Consider the following 20,640-nt stretch of genomic DNA (forward strand, 5'->3'; position numbering starts at 1 on the left):
CTAATTTATAACAAGTAGCCACAAAAACCATCGAATCAATGTTGGTAGCAATTTAGCCATATTCTAATTAATAATTACACTTAGATTTCAAAATTAAATGTGGAAAATAAATGCAGGTGAGCGCTCTGTTATTTGAAAACCTCCTCTCCTCTGGCGCCGTCTCCCCCACATCCGCTATTGCCGATCTGCAAAACCCACTCCTCCGGTTAGTCTCCCTCCGCTTCCCTACTATCACTACCTCCTCCTTTTCTCTTCACCTCTTTTATTTTCTAGCTCAACCGCAAAACTCCACAATTCAAATGATTATTTCTCATTTTCTGTATCTACTCTTCGTATTATCAGTATTTTAATTTGATTGTGCAATTCATGTAGGGTTTTGTGGGGATATTCATTTTCTTCGGCGCAATTGCGGTTTTACATAGTCAGATAAGGTTCTCGTCTTTTGAATTGGAGTGTTTTGCGCATGTCCTTGTCTATTCTATTTTGAAATAGGAGTAGTAAATTTTAGAAAGGTTTGTATGCTAGCTGGTTCATTTTTAGGTCTTGGTTTGTCTATTGGTTAATTTTTGAAGTTTTTAGTTGTTGATGGGGAACGGAATTACTATTAATTTATCTCAATTTTTAGCTGCTTTTTCTGCATTTCGGAACTTTATAATACAGAGTGGAATTTTTAAGGTTGTGCAACTATTGAGTGTTTGTTGGGGGGGGATGGGTGGGTGGGAAGAATGTCTTTAAATTGTTGGTGAAAATAGTTGTATCAATTCTGTGTTTAGTTCATGTAATCTGGTTCTGGCAGTGGTACATACACTTGTTCTGGTTGTCATTACTAAACGAATAAAGTTTGTGAATTTTTAAAAATCTCTTGATGTGGGGATTTGAGCCATTGAAATATACGAATTTCTGTACTCTAAGCAATGTATTACGAGCAATATCTTATGTTTGTGCTGCAGATCACTGCTTTGGCTGGGATATTTTGTGGGAACTACTTCCAAGCTGGATTGACTTCCAATGATGATAAACGCTGAACGTAACACAAATGTAATGGCTGGTGGTGGGACTCCCACTCCTGCTCCTGCTCACGATAAGCAGTTCCCTGGTTCTGTGAAAAAGACGGCCCTCAGAGATTTGCAGAATGAAAATGTGGGATCAATTCATAAGCAGCCAGAGAATATTCATCCTGGAGGTGGGAAATCATGTGGTGACACGGTTAAGGTTTGTGGAAATAAAAGACTTACGCCTGAGCGCCCCTCAAGTTCCCAAGGTCTCGCATACTCAGCCTACAATGGTACAAATGAGAATGTCATGAACGCACGCAGGAGATTTGAGCTAGAACTTGGAGTCGGAAGACCTCATAACAATGTCGAGAAAAAAATTACAAGCTGTTCAGAACCAAAGAATGCAGTAGGTCAATCACGGCAAGATGTTAATCAGAAGACAGTGAAGAATGGCAATCTTCATCAAAGTCCAGTAGCTACACCAAACAAGCTGACAGCAATCATGGCCTTTTCAAGTAGTGGCCCATCGGTGCCTAATTCTTTGGGGAAGCATAGCAATAGCACTCCAGTGGTTAAGGTTTCTCATGAGCTTCCTCGTACCGTTGATTTTAAGACCACCAATGATCTGCTAAGAATGGAAACCGAGCGCTTCATCCACCTCCAGAAGTCTCTTAAACAATATGATGAAGCTAACCAAATAGACTACACTCAGAGTGAGTCTTTTTCTTCTGTGTGTTTGGTGAATGTTTAATCTATGCGCTATATTATCTGACAGACACTGTTTGTTTTGCGTGACTTGCTTCAGCGCTTATGCATCTACCCCCCTCAGAGCTGAGTAAGCATGCTGTAGAGTTGGAGAAAAGAGCAATCCAGTTGACAATTGAGGAAGGTAGACAACATAATTTTATTTATTTTTTGGTTTCATACATGGAACATGAGCTATATGTTGTATTTGTCCAAGAAAGTTTTGATCACTGAAATTTAAATAAGGATACCTGTTGTGATTTGTTGGTCTTTATGGGAAATATAATGATGCCAAAGGCAGTATGATTTGGTCTTTAAACAATCTTCTAAATAATTTACATTGGTTGACATCTGATGTATATGAATTTCTAAGTATTGGTGCTTCGAGGCCCTAATGGTTAAAATTGGATCAACAGCCCATCGCTAGCAGAGAACAGCCTATACTGCCCTCTTCAATGTTATGGGAAGGACAAATCTCTCTTTGAATATATATGCTTTGAGATATTTCTTTAGTCCCCCTTTTGGAAATTGGTGTATGCTATCTGTTAGCGTTCTATTTGGTTCTGAAGATAATCTTTAGCAATTTCTGGTCGTCTATTAGATACTCAGATGCACTCTCTGCATTGTATTTGTTACAGGAAACGAGATGCAGAGGATGAAGGCGATGAATATTTTTATCAAACCTTCACCGGGTAACACTGTAACAGGTCAGCTATTGCAAGCAAACACGCGCTAACTGGTGAGACTTGTGGGAAATCTATGTGCTTATTGCGTTATCTATATATTTAGATTAAATCCTTTTCCTTATTAGGTTCTTGTAAAACTAAGTACAGCAGTTATCTTTCAGCCATATTATGGCATTCTCAGTTATTTGATGCTCTTTAGGAAATAAGCATTTATCAGAATGTAACTTCTGTTTCTTACTCTTGCATCATTAAACTTTTTCAACTCTAACTATTCGAGCTTTTATTTTCGTTTTTGTCAGTCCTCTTTTGCTGATGAGTGATTTAGTGATGAAATATCCCAACAACATTTGAACTCTAGCTGCTTGCATGATTTCGACAAGGACGTAATAGGTATAAATAGTCCATTTTTGAGTCATTTTACATATCTATTTTTGGACAATTATCTACTAATAGAGTTAGTGGTTTATGAGCAAAGATAGTATGCATTGATTTTGATCGCTCTGTTTGGCATATAACTGGTTCCACCAATTGAGGCAATATGTGTAGTTTTTAAGGGTTACAATAATAATCTCTAAATTTTTGGAATAAAATTTTCATATTTTTATCTTTAACTAAATATCTTAGCTCTCAGGTTGATCTTAAGCAGTTTTACGATAACGTTTTTGGGGATCACATGTTGAAGAAACAATGATAACATAATTTAAAATAGAAGCTACAAAAGGTAAAAAACTTCTAAGACAGCTTGAATCCAAGAAAAAGCTAATCTTAGTATCAATGATGCTAATTCGCTTTGGGGCTGGTTCATCAACACAAGTAGACACATAGATATCTAGCTAAGACATGGAATGGTGATGTTACTTAGAGCTGCCTCGATGTCGCTTTCTTCTTTTCAGAGCCTTGCAAGTACTCGAGTGCGCTCACTATGTCCACGATGCTGGGCCGGTTGTTCGCCTGTTCTTGAAGACACATTGCGGTCACAACAATTGCGTGTTGCATGCTCTTAGCCGAGTAACGTCCTTCCAACAGAGGATCCACCATCTCTATAAACCTTTTCGGGTCCTTGAGATAAGGCCGTGACTGCACAATGCCAAATCATCACAAAAACTGGTCTTTTTTACAAAGCATGATCAAACCCTATATATGGGGATGGACACGTGAAAACTTACCCATACGACAAGATTTTGCTCTCCCGGTTTCTTGCTGAAGTCCATGGCCTTGCGGCCAGTGATAAGCTCGAGCAGAACAACTCCAAAGCTGTAGATGTCGGATTTTAAGGTTAGCTTACCGCTCATGGCATATTCGGGAGCGCAGTAGCCGTATGTTCCCATGACTCGCGTGGAGACGTGGGTGTTGTCTCCCACTGGTCCAAGTTTGGCAAGGCCAAAATCAGACAGCTTGACGTTGAAGGCATTGTCCAATAACATGTTTGATGACTTCAGATCACGGTATATGACGGGTGGATTTGCTTGGCAGTGGAGGTATTCGAGGCCACGAGCTGCACCAACTGCGATCTTCAATCTCTTCTCCCAGCTCAGTGGCCCCTGATCTGGCTCTAGATCTGATAGATTAGATTAAAAAATTAGGAGGATTATGCATGATGATTAAATGTGATTAGCTTAGCTAGATTAATTACCAAAGAGATGATTCTCGAGGCTGCCTCTGGGCATGAACTCATAAACCAAGAGCCTTTGTTGAGCGTGGGTGCAGTAACCAATGAGATTTACAAGGTTGGGATGGTGCAGCAAACTCAGCATCAGCACCTCCACCACAAATTCTTGGTGCCCTTGAAGCCCCTCAAGATTCAGTTGCTTCACAGCTACAACCTTCATATATCATTAATACCATTAATTCACATCTCGATGCGTTTATTCGTTCCAGCATGAAACCTACGTACCGTGCCACACTCCAGCCGGCCCTTGTACACATTGCCAAAGCCGCCTTCCCCAATCATGTTGGCGTCCTTGAAATTCTGGGTAGCTGCTGTGAGTTCCTTGAGTGTGAAGCTGCGCGCCATGTTTCCCTTCTTGGAAACGCGTTGATCTCTCCCTCTCCCATCCTCCTCTGCAATTCAAGATTATTCAAAACCCAGGTAGAGGTGAGATCACAAATGAATCTTACCTTCTTTAACCTTGTAGCTTCCCTTTCCCTTTGCTTCAAGATCAAACATCAACCATATATCACCATCTTCAAACAAAGCAAGGAATATATATATTTACCTAATCTTTCCATGGATCTTAGCTTCAACTCTTCGTCATAGTCCAGTATATCTTCGCGTCTGAAGCTTATGCAAGGAAAGCAACTCATCTCCTTGTAGAGAAGATGGATCCAAAGAATTTTACAGAGACTAACACCACCAGCTTAGCCTCCCAAAGCGAATTCCATTTTCGTTAAACACGAAATTCTAGCGAATCATGACATTTGGGAGAAGGCATATCTGGAATTGAGAAAGAGAATGAACAACTAGTGTTTTCGAGAGAGAACTTTATATTCTCTCTTCTTTCACAACTCCGGACAACCTTTTTCCTGAGTAATGAAAAGCACCACATTGCTCATACATCCCACCACATTTTACAGATCTCCTCATAAGCAAAACACAACCAGACAATTCACATACTAAAATTAGTGTTCCATACAAAAACATTGAGATTTTTTCACATCTCAAATCGTAACACAACAAACTTTCTAACATAACCCCATAATTTTAGGGCCATTCTTTTTCTTTTTCTCGATCCTACATTTAGCTCGAAATTCCCTACAATACCGCCAATTTCGACAGCATTACCTGCCCATTCAAATGCTTTTGAATTCCCTTATTGCATATCATTTTCCATCTATAAAATTGGTAAATCAAGTCTAGATATGGGTAATTGTATCGGAAAGAGAGAACCGGAAATGAAATATGGCCCGTTTCGGCTCTATTAATAAGATATCACAGTTACTAGACAAGAAATCCAGATCTGTCATAAAGTATTTGGACCTAATAAATGAGCTCATGTAAATATTGTTACACTTAATGTTGATTCATATCCAAATGGAGAAACCTATCTATGTAATCCAATCTAAAACCTTGCTATCCCCTCGTGTTGCTCCTATTATCTCGCCTGGCCCGGTCGGTCATTGTCCAAGTCATAAATGTTAAAACATTCTTCAACTCTGCCTAAAGAATTAGATACACGATTGATCTATACAAGCTTTCTGATGAACTCTGTCGTCGATCTGCAGCCCTTCATTGTAAGCCAGAGTTTTTTTTTTCACTGAAAACACCAAAGAGCTGCAGCCTAAAAATGGATGAATAATATTCAGAGTTGTAATGCCAGATCCGGCTGTTGTGGTGAACTAATTTGCAGGCTTGAACCAGGTGAGCCGGCTGGGACTCTAACATTCAGGTCTGGTGGAACTGCAAGGTTATATCTTTGCTGCTGCACTGGCCATGAAGATTTGACAGAGCTCCGCATATCAGCTTCTCCAACGGAAGTAGAGGATTTAACCTGTGCTGTTTGAAATCCAGGGGGTACACCGTTACTGCCTTCTGGCAACTTAGCTTGCTCAATAACTGAAGACTGACTTGATGAACGACTTCTTGGGGATACTGTTTCCACCTTTGGAGATGGAGCAGAGACCCCTTCCGAAACTGAAGGTTGTGGCACTGCTGCTCTAGCAGAACCTGCTGCAGATGACCCAAACATTCCGCTAAAACCATTTCTATGGGAGTTGTGCATGTGATTTTGCTGGGGTGGGAATTGTGTTCTCCAAGAAGAGACGTCACCTTGTCCCGCCACCTCAATCTGGCTGTTCAGTTTCTTAACAGCTTCGACCATGGCTTCACAGGGCCCACCCCCGACAGAAGGATTTAAGCCGGAAGTTGGGGGTGTAACAAGTTTCCTTGCATTAAAATCACCAGTAAATGATCTCTGATTTGCGACTGAGGTAGGCAATGGCTGGGGAGTTGCTCCATTCTCACCCACCCAGCCAGGACCATATTGTACCCCTGCAGGTAAGACGGCCTCTATCTTCTTCGATGCCATCTTCCAGGCTGTGGGGCCAAGCTTTGCAGCATACCTGGCCAGGCTTCGAGCATAAGCAAGGGCTTCATGAAGACCCACCTACAAGCAGGGAATGGGAGGAGTAAGTAAGTTAGGTACATACAAGTTAACAAATTTCACAGTTTTGCTGAAGAAATATACCGGGACAAGTCGCCTCATGTTTCCATTTGAATGATATAAAACGGGTGAATTGTCGCCTAAAGACATCGGATCAAATTGTCTATAGGTCTCGCGCTTGTTCTCATCCACTATAAACTGTTTTTTTCCATATTTATTGTCAGCCCTTAAAATTGATGCTGCAAGTTGGAAAAGGGGTTAACTCATTGCATGAAATTAACTACTGATGAGGACTTTGACAAAGCACCCGGACAAATACCTGGAAATTCATTATTCCAATCCGTCGAATACTCGGAGTAGTTTTCACCATTTCTTGAGGTGTAAGGTGACAAAAATGAGTCAGAGGACCTGTAGCTAAATAATGGTGATGCCTTTCTTAGATTGTACGAATTAGATCCTGTTGCCTTATCTTCTCCATTAGCAAGAGTTGCACCCGAAGAAAGGTCAGTACCAACACGATCTACTGGGGATGTCTCAATAGCTTTCTTTTGATTCTTACTACTTGGTGGCCTGCCTCTCCGCACTATCTTGGGCTGGGGTACACCATCAGCACCTTCATGCTTCAGATTTTTAAAGTCTCGCTTTGCAAGCTCTTGTATAGCCCGTGCCTAATGTTACCCATTGTTCAGATAGAAGGATTAACTAGGAAACAAGGCATAAATTGGTAAGAAGGCAAACCTGCCGAAAGTAGACTGTATCCGAAGCATTATATTGCATGGCATTCGAGCATATCAAATCTACATCAGCCTGGTATAAAAAATCGAGTGAAATTCAGTTGCAATCGCATCGCTTTTTGCCTCAATTACATGATAGAAGAAACCAAAACTGCATTGACAAGAATATAATGAACCAAGCTCTAGTACAGAAAACAGAAAAATCTGAGCAATAATATAATTAATAATCAATCCATGAAGGTATGAAACCTTGCCTTTACCGGCACAATCCCTAGAGTACGTGTAAATAATTCCCTAAACCATATAATACTACAATAAAATACCTAATGAATAAAAAGAAGCTCAACAAAGTCAAGTCAATGGCATAATGTGCATATCCTGATAAATTCTTGGCGCTTGTATTGGTTCTGGAAGCATCTAATGATCATTATGCCCAAAAACTACTGTTTTAGCAAGTTCATGGTCAAGGCACCGGAAGTCGCATAACATTCAAGTAGCAGTACATCTACTCTTAGCACAAAGCTTTCAACTTCCATTTTGATATTTTTCTTAAATAAGTTATCTCCAAAAACCACGGAATTTAGGATCTTGGTGAAAAATATGATCGATTAATAAAAAACTGAGTTCATTAAGATAACCATTCTGGAAACCTAAGTGGCCTAACCCTACCACACTATCCAACCATTTCAACCACCAAAACAGAAATTAAACAAAGACAATGAGTACAGCATTATATATTATAAGCTTGAAAGTTCAGTTTCTCATCATCAAACCAACCTCCAACTCATCCAAGTTTTTGTAAGCCCTACTCTCAAGTTTCTTCCTAACTGTTCCAAAATCCATTGGATGCTTTATTATGTCAAAATAATCAGGCAGCTGCAAGAAAAATTGTCTAGGTCAGCAGCAGAAAAAGAGAACGGTATGATATAATAAACAATCTGGCTTGGTGTCATCACCTCGTCAGGATCCACTGGCTCAGAAAATACCCCATATGTGTCCTTCCTGCATCAAGATAAATCCAAGAAACTATTGCTGAAAACTAGTGATGGAGGACCAAAATAAAACAGTCCAAGAAAGGTAAAAAAAGATGAGCATCAACCGAAACTAAAAGAAGTACAAAAGTAAGTACATACTTTTGAAGCCTATCAAGAATGAAGACCAACAACTTTTTTTCAGGTAAAGGAGCTGTGGGACCAGACTCCTTGGGTGACACTGTCCACAAAAATTAAATGAGAGTCCACAGTCAAATGGCAACATGAACGCAATCCCCTACATAATTTCTCAACTAAAAGAAAATTTATTTATCTTTAAATTTGTGTCCTAACTCCTAAAATCATGAGTTAAACCTTGTAGAGGAGTGTCTGTCACTTTCAAGACCTCTTTATCCTGCAAAGATCAATGCAACCATCATGATTCAAAACCCCCACAATACTCACTCAAATAAGCAATTACATAAAATCGGTTAACTAAAAAATAGCATCAGAAGTCCCAAAGAGAAAATTATACCCCAATAATCAATTCAAGTAAGCCAAAATTGAATTTGCATGCAAACACAATGTTATTCCGAATATAAAAAATGACAAAAATAGAAGTTGTAGGCTCTAACGTTGTGATAAATATATGGATATATTGACAAACTTCTGTACTTGGAAAAGGAATGGTTTTCATAAATAGACTCGAAGTAGATTATATACAAGATAGTTTATAAATGTATGTTTTACTTAAGAAAGTACAGAAACGTAAAGAAATCATGTAAAAATCACAGATTCACAAGGAAACAGAATCATTAATCTGTTTTATTGTAGCGACTTAAACTTGACTGAGTCAAAACACAACATTCACTTCAGATCGTCAGAAGCTACAGCATAAAAAAGAGAAAAAGTAAAACATTAATGTTTTGAGCGGGAAATTCCAGAAGCCCATCAGATCAAAAACCACATTTTAAAACCCCCCAGATATTCCGGGGCCAAAATGTTCCCAAGATAGAAACTTTAGCTTCGCATTATTCACATAAAAAATAAATTTATTAGCAAATCAAATATTTTCAGCAAAGACTCTAGATGAACCACGCGAAATCCCGTGCAATTTCAAAAAAATCAAACGAATTCAGCAGCGAATCCAAACCTGATCCAAACCCCCATCGTCAGATCCGCCATCGTCGTCAATTATCTTGCGTTTCTTCGCGGAACCCTCCCGATCCTCATCCTCGGGGTCAGAATCATAGCCCGACCCGGACTCGGAACCAGAATTGGAATCGTGGGAATGCCCGCCGCTGTGCTGGAGCTGGTGCTGATTCTTCTCGTCGGCAAGAGTCTTGTCATCCGATTGAGGCAGGCGAACGACGAGCTTGACCTTCTTCTCCTTGCGCTCGTCTTCGTCTTCGTCGTCGTCGAATTCCGGCCGCGGCGGAGAATCGTGATTGTTAGGGTTCCGGCGCGTGGATCGTCGGCTTGCGGAATTGGAAAGAGGGGTTTTTGGCGGGGTGGAGAGAGGAGGGGGATTCTTCAAAGGACGGCCTTTCTTCTTCTTTCTCTTCATCTCGGTTGTTGCTGCTGCCGCAGTTGGTACCTTACCCATTGTCTTTGGGTTTTGGAGTGAGAGAAGAGAGAGAAAGAGAGAGAGCCTTTTTCTTTTTTCTCTTTTCCACTGCATACAATTGGAAATTTAACTACTTCCAAACGACGCCGTTTTGTTCTTTTTTATTGTGAATTGGATAGAGAAATTACTCTGTTTTTGGACATACTACAAAATAATGTTAGTTATGTTTTCTAAATTGGACAGCTAACTATATTTATGTATGAATTGGTACTCACTTTAAATTCAAATTATCATGGATTCAGTTTCCAATTTCCAATTTCCAAAATTATGTCATGTGAGAAATTAGGGTCCACAAAAACTTAATTATATTTATTACTACTATATATCATTCCCCAATGCAAAACTTGCGTAATATGGAGTAAGAAGGAAAATAAAAATGAAACAAATTAATACTTCAAAATTAGTACTATACTAATAGTAACAATATACACATGAATTAAAGGAGTTCATATATGAATCTAAAGCTAATGAAATGAATCTGAATTAGAATCTCACAAATTATTCGATTTGAAATTTTGCTCTAATACTCTGTTCGATTGTCACTTTCATTTTTTACCCATCACAAATTATGTACCCCGATTTGTATAGAGAACCTGGTTATAATGGGTGGATTATGTGACAACCCAACGTATTTATTGGTATAGAAAAAAATCTTCCAACTCAGTTGGAGACCCATATGAATCAATTCAATCTTAGATAGAGACAATAGAATCCAAAATACAATTAATGATAGACAAAGATATTTATTGGAATCATATGTTATTTTAGTCTAAATTGTATTAATTCTTCTAACTCTTGGAGCTCAGTGGTGTATAAATTATAATAAGAAGAAACTGGCTGCTCTTTTTGTTTGCAAAGGGTGTGAGTGAGCCTGAAAAACAGAGAGAATCTGTGTTTGGAGAATGATAGAGACGATTTGTAAAGACTATATAAAGAACCTGGCTACGTGCAAGTTTATGCACGATAGAGGCGATTACAAGTCAGGTTGGTGATGATGGTGACAGTCCTGCAACAAGTGATGAGGAAGATGAGAACGCGCTGCCCATTTGTACTTGAAGAATCTCACCGGGGTCTCCACCTTTAGTCTTCAAAGTGTTCCACCCAAATCAAGGCTGCACACCTCCAAATATGATGTGCTCAAAGACGATGTCTCAATCTTCCTCATTTCGCATTTTTATGTGCTCAACAACACACACTGCCGCAGATTTTAGGTGCTGAAATTTCTCTAAAAAGCATACCCCACCGATAAGATAAACAATGTTATCGATACATAAATAAAATAACACCTACAGCTTGAAAAATAAGAATAACAGTACGGATAAAAATTCGATGAAACTTTATACTACTAGTCTACTACAGTACTATAATTTCTTTTAACAATTTACCCTATTATTTAAAGATCCATGTGCTTCTTTTTTAACCTGTGGGAAAACAGGTAGTACTAGTATTTTATTTTCCAATAACATAACCTGTGGCAACGGCTAATAAGAATATAATAAGATTCATCAACTGGAGTACTACTTGCGTACAATTACACCAGATGTGTAGAACAAATGGGAAATTTCCATTATACCAAATCTGCAAAAGCTACAAGATTTCGAGTTCCAACTTCTAATAAACCTTTCTGCATAGAAAGAAAATCAAGAATAGAAGAATCAACACAGACTAAGGTAGGCCAGTTCTTATCTAAGAAACAAACTTCCAGTTCCAGACATTCTCCACCTTCGAACATCCATGAACAAATCCAGCACTTTGTCCGACAACGTTTCCTACAAACAACTGTCAGTTCTTGAAAAAACAAGGGTTCATAAACATCCAGCAGAAAAACAGGCATGCACGCAACACACAAACACGAAAGATGAGAAATACAACTTGATCGTCTAGGCTGCAGAGAACCACAGAGAGGTTCTGTTGTCTCCAACCCTCAAGGGTCTGGGAGTAATTTCATTATGACTACACCAGAAACCCTCGAGGGAGAGAGAACAAAAGCTCCAGTGGTGGAAAACGAGCGAAAGCAAAGCTGCAAAAAACCATGGATTGCTACTTCTCCCCCAATGCCTCCTGGCCAAGTTTCATCACTGGTCACTACCATTCTTTTAGAAACCATTTCTTGAAGAAACTAAGCATGCAAAGGGTCAGAAGCCCTTGAGGGAGAATAGCAATCGTAGCTTTTGAACGATATACCTAATGCATTGTAAGTAAGCTATGGATGAGGGTATAAGCATTATGCAACAACGTAGAAGCCTATTTATAGCCACAAAGTCGAGAGAAATTGCGAAGGCTAGGATAAAAAGTATGGTGGGACCTAAATATCTTAGGTACTAGACATGAATGGCCAAACCAGATTCGTTTGATTCATGACATATTGTTCCTAATCTAAGCAGAAAAAAGATATGGCCCTCAGACACAGAAGTCAACCCTCCAAAGCCAAGAATGAAGCATCTCAGGCATCTATCTCAATTATTAATCATGTTCGATTCCTTTTGACCCCTTGATCTTGCATGAGTGGATGGATGCAGTTGAAAGAATTTGGATTGAAGCATTCATGTCAATGAGTCATTATATGAATAGAAAACTCTCTTGTTTTTGGATAGGTGTACATATATAATTTGCTTTTACCTACATATGAGAAACTTCTGAGGTGCCGCGTCTCATACTTTTGCCCGCTGTTGAAAGCAACAGATAAGTAGAGTATGGGAATATTAAACAGATCTAAGATCTGAAATCCCATCATGAAAAGATTCAATAATAGTGTGAAATATAGAAAGACAAGCTGTTTTAATTGGTAAATCTGTGTTCTGTCGAATAAATACTGTGTAAATTTGTAATACCTCGTCTGCATGGCACTCACATTCACTCTAGAAAAACTTTTCCTGAACAAACATAACCAACATTGTTAGCACTATAAAGAAAGAAAGAAAGAACGATAAAGTAGGTTATTTTATTTACCTGGTATTCTCCCTTTTTCCAAAATTTTCAGGTCCCCACACTTTCACAAACAAAAAAGATTTATAGTGTTCCTAACAGAGATATCAATAGTAAACTAGTAACACATGAAACACATGGTATTGAGGAATCCATGGAAGTATGTTTGATCTCCATTCAACTAAAGAAGATATATACAGAGCCAAAATAAGCTTTGCTCATCAATTTATGATTTACTATGATTTTTGTACAACAGAATAGCAAAGAGGAAAGAAGGATTATTTGGGGAATTATAAGATGAATAATCACAGTAAATTTTGTTAGGTACTGACAAAAAAAAACATGTTATCAAATTCTGAGGTCCCCCCCCCCCCCCCCCCTATTTGAAATTTGAATTTACTAACACATACACATAGATCATGTGCATTAGTGGTGCCAGATGTACCATATAAACAGAGAAACATTTCATATCTTATTCTGAATGGATGTTACTGTCCACTTTTGATTATAAAGCATATAAAGTAGGGCAACAGAACAAGCAAGTAGAGCAGCCAATGTAGAATTATCTTTTTTTTTTGCAACATCGTATCCATTTTGTGAAGAGCAAATAAAAATGGAAACAGCAATATAAACCATAATCAGCAAATATACTCATCAAGCTAGAGCATCAGACACTGTAGGTGTTACTCTAAAGGAATATATGTTTGTTAGCAACTTAGCGTGGTAATCTGAGTTAGCATGAAATCTCTCACAAACTTCCATATCAAGTACTCCATCAAACATCAACCGGGATGATAGATTGCCCTTTCAAATGCAACTAAAGCATGTATCGAACCATGTCCTCATAAATGAAATTCCACTGGTGATATACTTTCTGCGTCTTTTTAACAGAAGTGCAAATCATATATCCATGTTGTAGTACGACTTTGGCCCATTATAGCATATGGAGAACAATGAGGTGAACATTTACTTTAGAATAAGAATAGTTATATGAACAAGGAAATGTAGCACACTGCAAAATGTGAAAATGCAACAATGCAAAGTAAAAGCATATAGAGTTTCAAAAAGAAGGTAGACTGAAATTTTAAGATCATATGTTTATGTTTAAGAAAAGTAAGATGCATTTTCACATGGATAAGAAGTTCTACATAATACATCTCATAAATAAACTAATTGAAAGAAAGATACAACAAGATCAAAACAAGCAGTGACCGTGTATTAATTCCTTGTATTCTTGAGAAGTACCTTGAGATGGACCTAATAAACCTCATATTTACCAGCGTTCTCTTGGTGTGCCATCTGGGAAAACAGGAGAAAGAACTTTATCATCACTCTTCTTCGTTGCGCCATTAACTCTACCAGCTGGCTTGCTCCTTTCTAAACTAGGCAATGGCTCATCTTGTCCATCATTGAAGTCTGGAGGCACATCGTCTTCATCATCATCGCTCCATTCATCATCATAATCTTCTCATCACCATCTTCATTGCTTCCCACATTGTCAATGTCAGACCACCCATCCCCATCCTCTTCATCTGACATGTCTTCTTGCCCTGTTCCTTCAGCTTCACCTGAGTCAGTCCTACGAACATTTCTCTTGGGGAATCTTGGAACATTAACAAGTGCGCGAAGCTTCTCCTTGATAAGCAGCATCTTGTCTTTATCTAACAACACAGAATCTAAATCTATCCCCCTTGAGTGATATATAGAACATATCCGGATGCCTAATCAACATGCCTCTTAGCTGTTGGGAGAATCTAAATTCCTCCCAAAACTGGGTTAAATGATCCACAAGTGTTCTCTTCTCAAGAGTGAGGCTCAAGATCTCATGAACAACACCACAAGCATGTTTCTCCTTTTCGGGGATACCAGACCTCAAATTCGAAAAATCAGAATAAGGCGAAATGTAAGGCATATCTCTAAACAGAGAAATCCTTCTCATCTCACCTTTCGAAAGACGAAGCCCTTTTGGTAGCTTAACTCTATTGAACCTAGGCACACGATCAATAATCAAATCTCTCTCTTCCGCTTCTCACAGCCTATTCTCGTCTTCACCAATCTCTGCTGCAGACACACAGCGCAGGCCCACGTCCTGTTGCAACAACCTTGAAATACTGTGGGTATCGTTGACATATAGTATCCCTAAACTCCAACGGAAGCCCCACATCAGTCTTCAAATGAGCAATCTTCTCCAACAGAATCGGCTTATCAATCGACATCATCAACAGTTTCCTCAACTTAATAACCAACAAATCCTCCATTTCATTCCTAATCTTCATCTCCTCGAGGTAAAGTTTCTTGGCCTCAGGAGTCAACTTGAACCGAGGTGAATAAACACCTTCTTCCACAATCTCAAACACAGCCTGAAATTTCTTCAACAACGCGATAAAACGCCTCTTTTTTTTGCAGCCCTAAAGCTTTTCTAAATCTACCCAATTCACGAAGCACCATAATCCCATCCGGCTGACTCATCAAAATCTTCCTAATCTTCAACACCAATTTCAGCTTCTTATCCCATCTGAATCACATTGTCAAACGGAAGCTCCTTCCTCCTGTTCGCAACACCAGCTCTGATAACCGGAAAATATTTCCTCGAGTTTGTCCGAGATTCATTATTTCCCGTCAAGACAAAATTCTGAAGTCTTGCTCAAATTTCCACAAGTAGTTGATAAACCGAAATTCGCACACGGTTTACATTTCAGAAGACAAAAAAATGGGACAGCACAAGCTGATGGTGGCAATTTGGGCGAGGAAAGTAAGAATTTAGGCTCCATAATCAATTTGAAACTATCGAGCAGGGAACATATATCAATATATCGCAACAATTAACAGACGAAATTAGCCCCAATCGCATCTATGTGTGATGTGTTCACGAATCAGTCGAGAAGAGATTTGAATTCGTAGAATGACTGACTTAGCTAGGGTTTATCACAAAACCCCTCTTTGAAGATATATATTTCTCATTTTCCATTTTATCTTCATCCGGCAATTGATTGATGGATATGCATATTTCCAAATTTACCCCTGCACTCAAACAAAAAATCTTATGTAAACATAATCCTTCAATAATCTAGAATAAATGATAGAAAACGAATCATAATGTACCAAAGCTAAGTACTTTTGATGTACCACAGCTAAGTACATTTGCATAATTTGTTACTCCCGGTCCCACCCACTTCTTAACATTCTTAATATTTCTTACCCGTAAGAAAATGGAGTAGCTTTTAGAAGTAAAAATTGTTGATTTGAGAAAAGAGCAAAGAAATTAATAAAAGTAAATTATCAAAAAATCATGGAAGATGCTCAAATTCCATCTAACACTTTTCAAATTTTGAAAATTTACACATTAATGTATCAACTGGTTTAAAAGACATTGGTAAAATGTTGATTCGAATTCAATTACACATTATCGTTTTATCAAATACGGAGTATTATTTTATCCACGTGTTTTAAATTGACTATCATATTAACACATAATATTGTCCCAATTCCTATGCATTTCTCGAAATACAGGTTGTGATGTGGACTTCTCCATTTGATATTTTATAAGATATTATATGTATTTTCCAGAAATTAGAATAACATGAATAAAATGTAGAATCATTAGCCTTTTTGTGGATAAATAACTTCAGATCTTAGTTTTTATTAGTATCAACAATGTTACGTGAACGAAAGATTAAATGTATGGCCAAATATGTGGTATGCAATTTGTCAAAAATATTTGAAGTAATTTAAAGGGGATATCGAGCTTAGAACTCTAGTCTTGAATTTCCATCCAGAATTGATCCAATTTCAATTGTAGGGCTAGGTCGGACGGTGGGACAGCAGCGAAGTCATTCTGAGGCGAAGAAGAGGTCGCCTGAGGCACGTGGGTCGCCTCTTCCATGGTGTATGTCTCCAATAGGCCTACTTTCTTCATTCAACCGGTTCTTCCAGTCATCCACGTCCTCTCCAACGCAATGCACGACTTCTTTCTATCCTAAAATTAATTAGGTATTAAAGTGATTTTTTTTAAACTAAAACCTACATGTGAATATCTCAACATAGCACGCATCATGAACGTTCAAGGTGCAAGCGGACACATGTCTTAACTGGCGGGTTTTTGTCAAGGTGCAAGTTGATCTATATAGGGAGGGCGAGATCCCGTGAAGGAGCTAGTGGAAAAGCAGATGAGGGACACAGAGAAAGCCGACGAAAACAAGCTTCCAAACATATGCCCTCGCCATTGGGAGCACAATTTGAGCTCCATTTTTGTGCAAGTAGACACTCTACTGGTAAATTGTGTATTTATGTGAATCAAGATATAGTATTGTTTTAACTTTTAATTCACTCTATAGGATTGTTTAATAGGGAAATTTGTAGGGAAAATATGGGACTAGAAGCACTGCTGCATTCATTGACGCTCAAAGCCAGATTTTATGAGAGAGTATATTTGGAAGGGGAAGAATGGAAGCAGCACACATTAAATTACCACATCCCAGAAACTGTTAGTATTATTCAACAATGATCACATAATTTAACAACTTTATTATTATAGCATGATTTCTTTTCAAATGTCTTGAGCAAAATTGTTGTGGTAAATTTATGAGCTCTTGGCAATTGGCATAAATCATTTTTTCTGTAACTGCATTGCAATAGAACATTGTACTTCGCTCGTGAATGAAATTTTGATATTTGGTAGAAACGTACACTTTTTTTTTTCCCTTTTTCCTTTCTAGAGGAAGATATCACGTACACAATTTTTACCTGCAAATCTATAATGCCAAAATGTGCGTGGTAAGATTGCTTCACAAAAAAATGCGACATAGACGTGTCACAAATTTGGCAGAAAAGCAATTTGTACATTGCATGACTAGATAAAAATCTTAGTTCAGGTACATAAAGAGATGTATCTTCTATATATATGTAAAATACTATTTCTTTAGAATTAATTTTATTGAGGCAATTAACAAGATTATCACATTAATCGGAGAAATTTTAAAAATAATGAAAAATCAACACCCCTTAATCATTGATTAAAAATAAAAAGGTCTAATCATATCAAGAAAAATGCAATAAACAATTTGTGATCCAAGAATCTTCACTTGGATGTAAATTCCACCATCATGCAAATTAAATGAAGCATCTATGATATGAGATATATGGAGCCAAATATAGATGAAGTACAACCAAGCCACACTACTTGGAAAACTAAGCTTCGCATTAAGATCTACCATAATAAGCATACACAGTCTCAAAGGTTAGCAAAAAGTAACAAAGTTAATACCATGTTATAAACTACTAATTCATGTCATTAGATCAAATGGGGAGTATGGCCACCAAACCATACCGAGAAAAACATTACACATACACTTCAGTCATCATCTTCCTCCTAAACCAAATTAAACATAATAGATAATCAGTACTGTAAGATTTAACAAAGGAAAGGATTGGTTGGTGAACTGACTGTTCAGTGTATAGACAACAAACCTCAACACTGCCTTCCTCATCTTCATCGTTTACTTCTGACTTTGATTTGTCAGAATCATCATCAGCACCTCCAGCCTATTCAAATGTTCAGAAGATAGTTTAGGCAATGCTTACTTATCATGCGTGAGGGTGATAAAACAGAAGATTAACAAATTTTATCTCCATTCCACCCTTTCAATGGGATAATATCAAGAAAAATTAACTCAAATTATAGGAGTTATTATGGGCATTGCCACATTGGGATAGCCAAAAACTGTAATCCTTCAAAATAAATAAGGAATTTACCCATACCATTTTAATCTATCTAGGCCAATCATCACAAATGAATGTCATGTATTGTAGTCTAGACAATAGAATGGACATAACAAAGCTTACATACAATAAAGCAGTCTAGCAACTAGCATAGCAAATAACAAATAGACTGCACCAGTCATACCAATTTTCTGTTGTATGCTTCCATGTTTCGTTCATATGCTTCTTTGCGCTTCCCTGCTTCTGCTACAAATGGAGCCTTTTCCTATATCATATATGTACAGTTTCATGAAAATATCACAAAACCAGAACAAGTAGAAACAGCCATAGGATGGGACAATAGAAAACATTGGCCATTAGACAACAAGAATCTAAAGTATACTTACCTCCTCACTCAATGACTTCCACCTATCACCACCAGCTTTACCAACCTGAACACATTGCATTAACTGTAAGTTTCTACATGATCTAATAATGAACAGAAGCAAAAGAGTAAAAGGCAGAATTACTAACAGCAGCAACAGATTTGTTGCTAGGGTGCTTTTCTTTATATTGCTTCCTAAAATCTTCCCTGTAATCATAATATAGATAGGATCACATAACATAGCAGAGTCTCTTAATATAAACAAATAAATCTCAAAACCAAGCAATGAAAGAAAAATATCAAACACAATGGATAAGGGTAGGATTTAAATACATGAAAACAAAGAAAGCACTTGGAGGCCTTTTTGGTTTGTTAGGATCCTTAGCAGCTTTCTTTTCCTTCTTTGTCATCTTCACACCAAGCCTAACATCATTACCATAACAATATTACTCCTCTGACAAACAACAACAGCACAGTATACAATATAGGCCAAATTTCCAAAGGTAAAAAAAAAAAAGGACAAACAATCAACAGTGTTCCAAGTGAAGAAACTCAGACTAGTCCTCAGAAACACACAATGTGGACACTACACATGCACAAGCACTGATAGCTATCACAACAGCACGGGAAGGTAAACAGAATTGGGTTGTTGTTTTAATGTGTATCACAAAATTACAAGCTACTACATTGTAAAAATGTTACAAATCATCAAAGTACTACCAACCTGAAAGGAAAAAACGAGATCAAGAAACTGACAAATTAAAGGCTAGCTCATTCTCACTGTGTTCGAGAGTATGTAGTCTGATGAACTCGGAAATATTTTAGCTAGATAATGGCTCTATAAACACTGATCTCAGATCTACTAGAGTAAAACCACTTTAGTTTGTTTATGTTTAGAGCACGACAGTGAAAATTAAAACCTAAACATAATAGCCAACAAATGCAATGCAACTCTTCGAAATCTAAGTCAAAACAATTTGAGCAATTACAGCCATTATCAATTTCCATTGGTAGATCTTATACTAAATAATTACCAAAAAGAACACTAAAACTAACTACACGCCGTAAACAATATCCTAAACTCGCAACACAAGAGGAAATAGAAACGTAAGAAGATGCTCACTTGCTCTTTGAATCAGCTTTTGTTTTTCCTCCTTTCATGACGATGCACTTCAAGCAAAGCATGGACAAATTCAGATTTACAAAAGTGCAAAAGATCGGAAAAAATAAATCAATAATGGTGACAACGAAATCACGAAGACCTAAACTGACCTGAGAAAGCAGCGAGCTAGGATTAGGGTTTCAATGAAGAGGGAAATAAGGGTTTGATGAGAAAAGAAGGATTTGTGAAACTATAAAAAGGGGCTGAATTGAGATATCGAGAAGTTCAAATCGCGTTGGCGCAAATAATGGCGGGATCTCCAAATTTTCACCGCCTCAGCGTCTTGGGCTTTAATTTGGATTGACCGCTTTGTAATTTATTTGTAATCATTATTAGCAATTATATAAGCATAAGCAATTAATTTGGGCTGCCCTCTTTGAAATTATTTTGGGCTTTAATGTCTAGATATGTTTCGTACGGATTTAAAAAATTCAATATAGGGTTGTTCGGTTTACAAGATTATAGTATCATATACTTAAATAGTATAGTAGGATTATATTAAAATTGCATATAACAATCAATCCATAACTAAGACTAATCATATACCATAAAATATTAAAATGAGTAATGAGATTAAAGCTCACGAATTTCAATAAATAGGAGATAAAATATCA

General features: G+C 37.7%; 4 protein-coding genes, 1 long non-coding RNA gene and 1 pseudogene across 6 annotated transcripts; 1 reads left to right on the forward strand and 5 right to left on the reverse strand.

Annotated features, from left to right (window-relative positions):
• Positions 1 to 61: 61 nt before the first annotated feature.
• On the forward strand, positions 62 to 2,708 carry LOC125218649 (uncharacterized). Of its 2 annotated transcripts, XM_048120365.2 has the most exons (5): positions 75 to 205; positions 373 to 431; positions 951 to 1,708; positions 1,801 to 1,884; positions 2,378 to 2,708. In XM_048120365.2, exons 3-5 carry the CDS (start codon positions 1,009 to 1,011, stop codon positions 2,473 to 2,475), a joined length of 882 nt encoding a protein of 293 aa, XP_047976322.2. In that variant the 5' UTR covers positions 75 to 205; positions 373 to 431; positions 951 to 1,008; the 3' UTR covers positions 2,476 to 2,708. The 2 variants fall into 2 exon arrangements, with proteins under 2 accessions (XP_047976323.2, XP_047976322.2); XM_048120366.2 differs by lacking the exon at positions 373 to 431 and having other exon boundaries at positions 62 to 205.
• Positions 2,709 to 3,101: 393 nt separating this feature from the next.
• Positions 3,102 to 5,173, reverse strand: LOC125222219 (putative serine/threonine-protein kinase PBL21). Its single transcript, XM_048124718.2, has 5 exons — positions 4,642 to 5,173; positions 4,320 to 4,486; positions 4,059 to 4,248; positions 3,592 to 3,983; positions 3,102 to 3,502 (listed from the first exon to the last, which is right to left on the reverse strand). Exons 1-5 carry the CDS (start codon positions 4,727 to 4,729, stop codon positions 3,284 to 3,286), a joined length of 1,056 nt encoding a protein of 351 aa, XP_047980675.1. The 5' UTR covers positions 4,730 to 5,173; the 3' UTR covers positions 3,102 to 3,283.
• A 141-nt stretch (positions 5,174 to 5,314) lies between these two features.
• LOC125222217 (uncharacterized) lies at positions 5,315 to 9,902 on the reverse strand. The gene is made up of 9 exons (XM_048124717.2): positions 9,384 to 9,902; positions 8,606 to 8,645; positions 8,393 to 8,471; positions 8,216 to 8,261; positions 8,037 to 8,135; positions 7,264 to 7,332; positions 6,845 to 7,193; positions 6,610 to 6,764; positions 5,315 to 6,528 (listed from the first exon to the last, which is right to left on the reverse strand). The coding sequence occupies exons 1-9, from the start codon at positions 9,834 to 9,836 to the stop codon at positions 5,725 to 5,727; spliced, it is 2,094 nt and encodes a 697-aa protein (XP_047980674.2). The 5' UTR covers positions 9,837 to 9,902; the 3' UTR covers positions 5,315 to 5,724.
• Positions 9,903 to 10,595: 693 nt separating this feature from the next.
• LOC125222220 (uncharacterized) lies at positions 10,596 to 13,149 on the reverse strand. The gene is made up of 3 exons (XR_016135247.1): positions 10,936 to 13,149; positions 10,796 to 10,863; positions 10,596 to 10,728 (listed from the first exon to the last, which is right to left on the reverse strand). It is a non-coding gene; the product is annotated as an uncharacterized LOC125222220 (long non-coding RNA).
• A 710-nt stretch (positions 13,150 to 13,859) lies between these two features.
• On the reverse strand, positions 13,860 to 15,729 carry LOC125222218 (protein WHAT'S THIS FACTOR 1 homolog, chloroplastic pseudogene; annotated as a pseudogene).
• A 2,204-nt stretch (positions 15,730 to 17,933) lies between these two features.
• LOC148934080 (HMG1/2-like protein) lies at positions 17,934 to 20,293 on the reverse strand. Its single transcript, XM_089064177.1, has 8 exons — positions 20,137 to 20,293; positions 19,988 to 20,034; positions 19,198 to 19,287; positions 19,014 to 19,071; positions 18,887 to 18,931; positions 18,685 to 18,765; positions 18,249 to 18,323; positions 17,934 to 18,150 (listed from the first exon to the last, which is right to left on the reverse strand). Exons 2-8 carry the CDS (start codon positions 20,023 to 20,025, stop codon positions 18,133 to 18,135), a joined length of 405 nt encoding a protein of 134 aa, XP_088920303.1. The 5' UTR covers positions 20,026 to 20,034; positions 20,137 to 20,293; the 3' UTR covers positions 17,934 to 18,132.
• Positions 20,294 to 20,640: the final 347 nt, after the last annotated feature.

The sequence above is a fragment of the Salvia hispanica genome, chromosome 1 (assembly GCF_029641045.1).
Source record: "Salvia hispanica isolate PSC_SH4W2 chromosome 1, Shi_PSC_v1, whole genome shotgun sequence".
Lineage (NCBI taxonomy): Eukaryota > Viridiplantae > Streptophyta > Magnoliopsida > Lamiales > Lamiaceae > Salvia > Salvia hispanica.

Coding starts and splice junctions, on each gene's coding strand:
- LOC125222217 (XM_048124717.2), bottom strand. CDS start 9,836: ATGGGTAAGGTACCAACTGCGGCAGCAGCAACAACCGAGATGAAGAGA. Junction 8,136..8,215: donor AGCCAGTGGATCCTGACGAG/GTGATGACACCA, acceptor TTTTTCTTGCAG/CTGCCTGATTATTTTGACAT. Junction 7,333..8,036: donor AAAACTTGGATGAGTTGGAG/GTTGGTTTGATG, acceptor TTTTTATACCAG/GCTGATGTAGATTTGATATG.
- LOC125222219 (XM_048124718.2), bottom strand. CDS start 4,729: ATGAGTTGCTTTCCTTGCATAAGCTTCAGACGCGAAGATATACTGGAC. Junction 4,487..4,641: donor AAGATCCATGGAAAGATTAG/GTAAATATATAT, acceptor CTTGAATTGCAG/AGGAGGATGGGAGAGGGAGA. Junction 3,503..3,591: donor AGCAAAATCTTGTCGTATGG/GTAAGTTTTCAC, acceptor GGCATTGTGCAG/TCACGGCCTTATCTCAAGGA.
- LOC148934080 (XM_089064177.1), bottom strand. CDS start 20,025: ATGAAAGGAGGAAAAACAAAAGCTGATTCAAAGAGCAA. Junction 19,288..19,987: donor AAAGCTGATTCAAAGAGCAA/GTGAGCATCTTC, acceptor TAATGATGTTAG/GCTTGGTGTGAAGATGACAA. Junction 18,932..19,013: donor GCAACAAATCTGTTGCTGCT/GTTAGTAATTCT, acceptor CAATGTGTTCAG/GTTGGTAAAGCTGGTGGTGA.
- LOC125218649 (XM_048120366.2), top strand. CDS start 1,009: ATGATGATAAACGCTGAACGTAACACAAATGTAATGGCTGGTGGTGGG. Junction 1,709..1,800: donor CCAAATAGACTACACTCAGA/GTGAGTCTTTTT, acceptor GACTTGCTTCAG/CGCTTATGCATCTACCCCCC. Junction 1,885..2,377: donor CCAGTTGACAATTGAGGAAG/GTAGACAACATA, acceptor TATTTGTTACAG/GAAACGAGATGCAGAGGATG.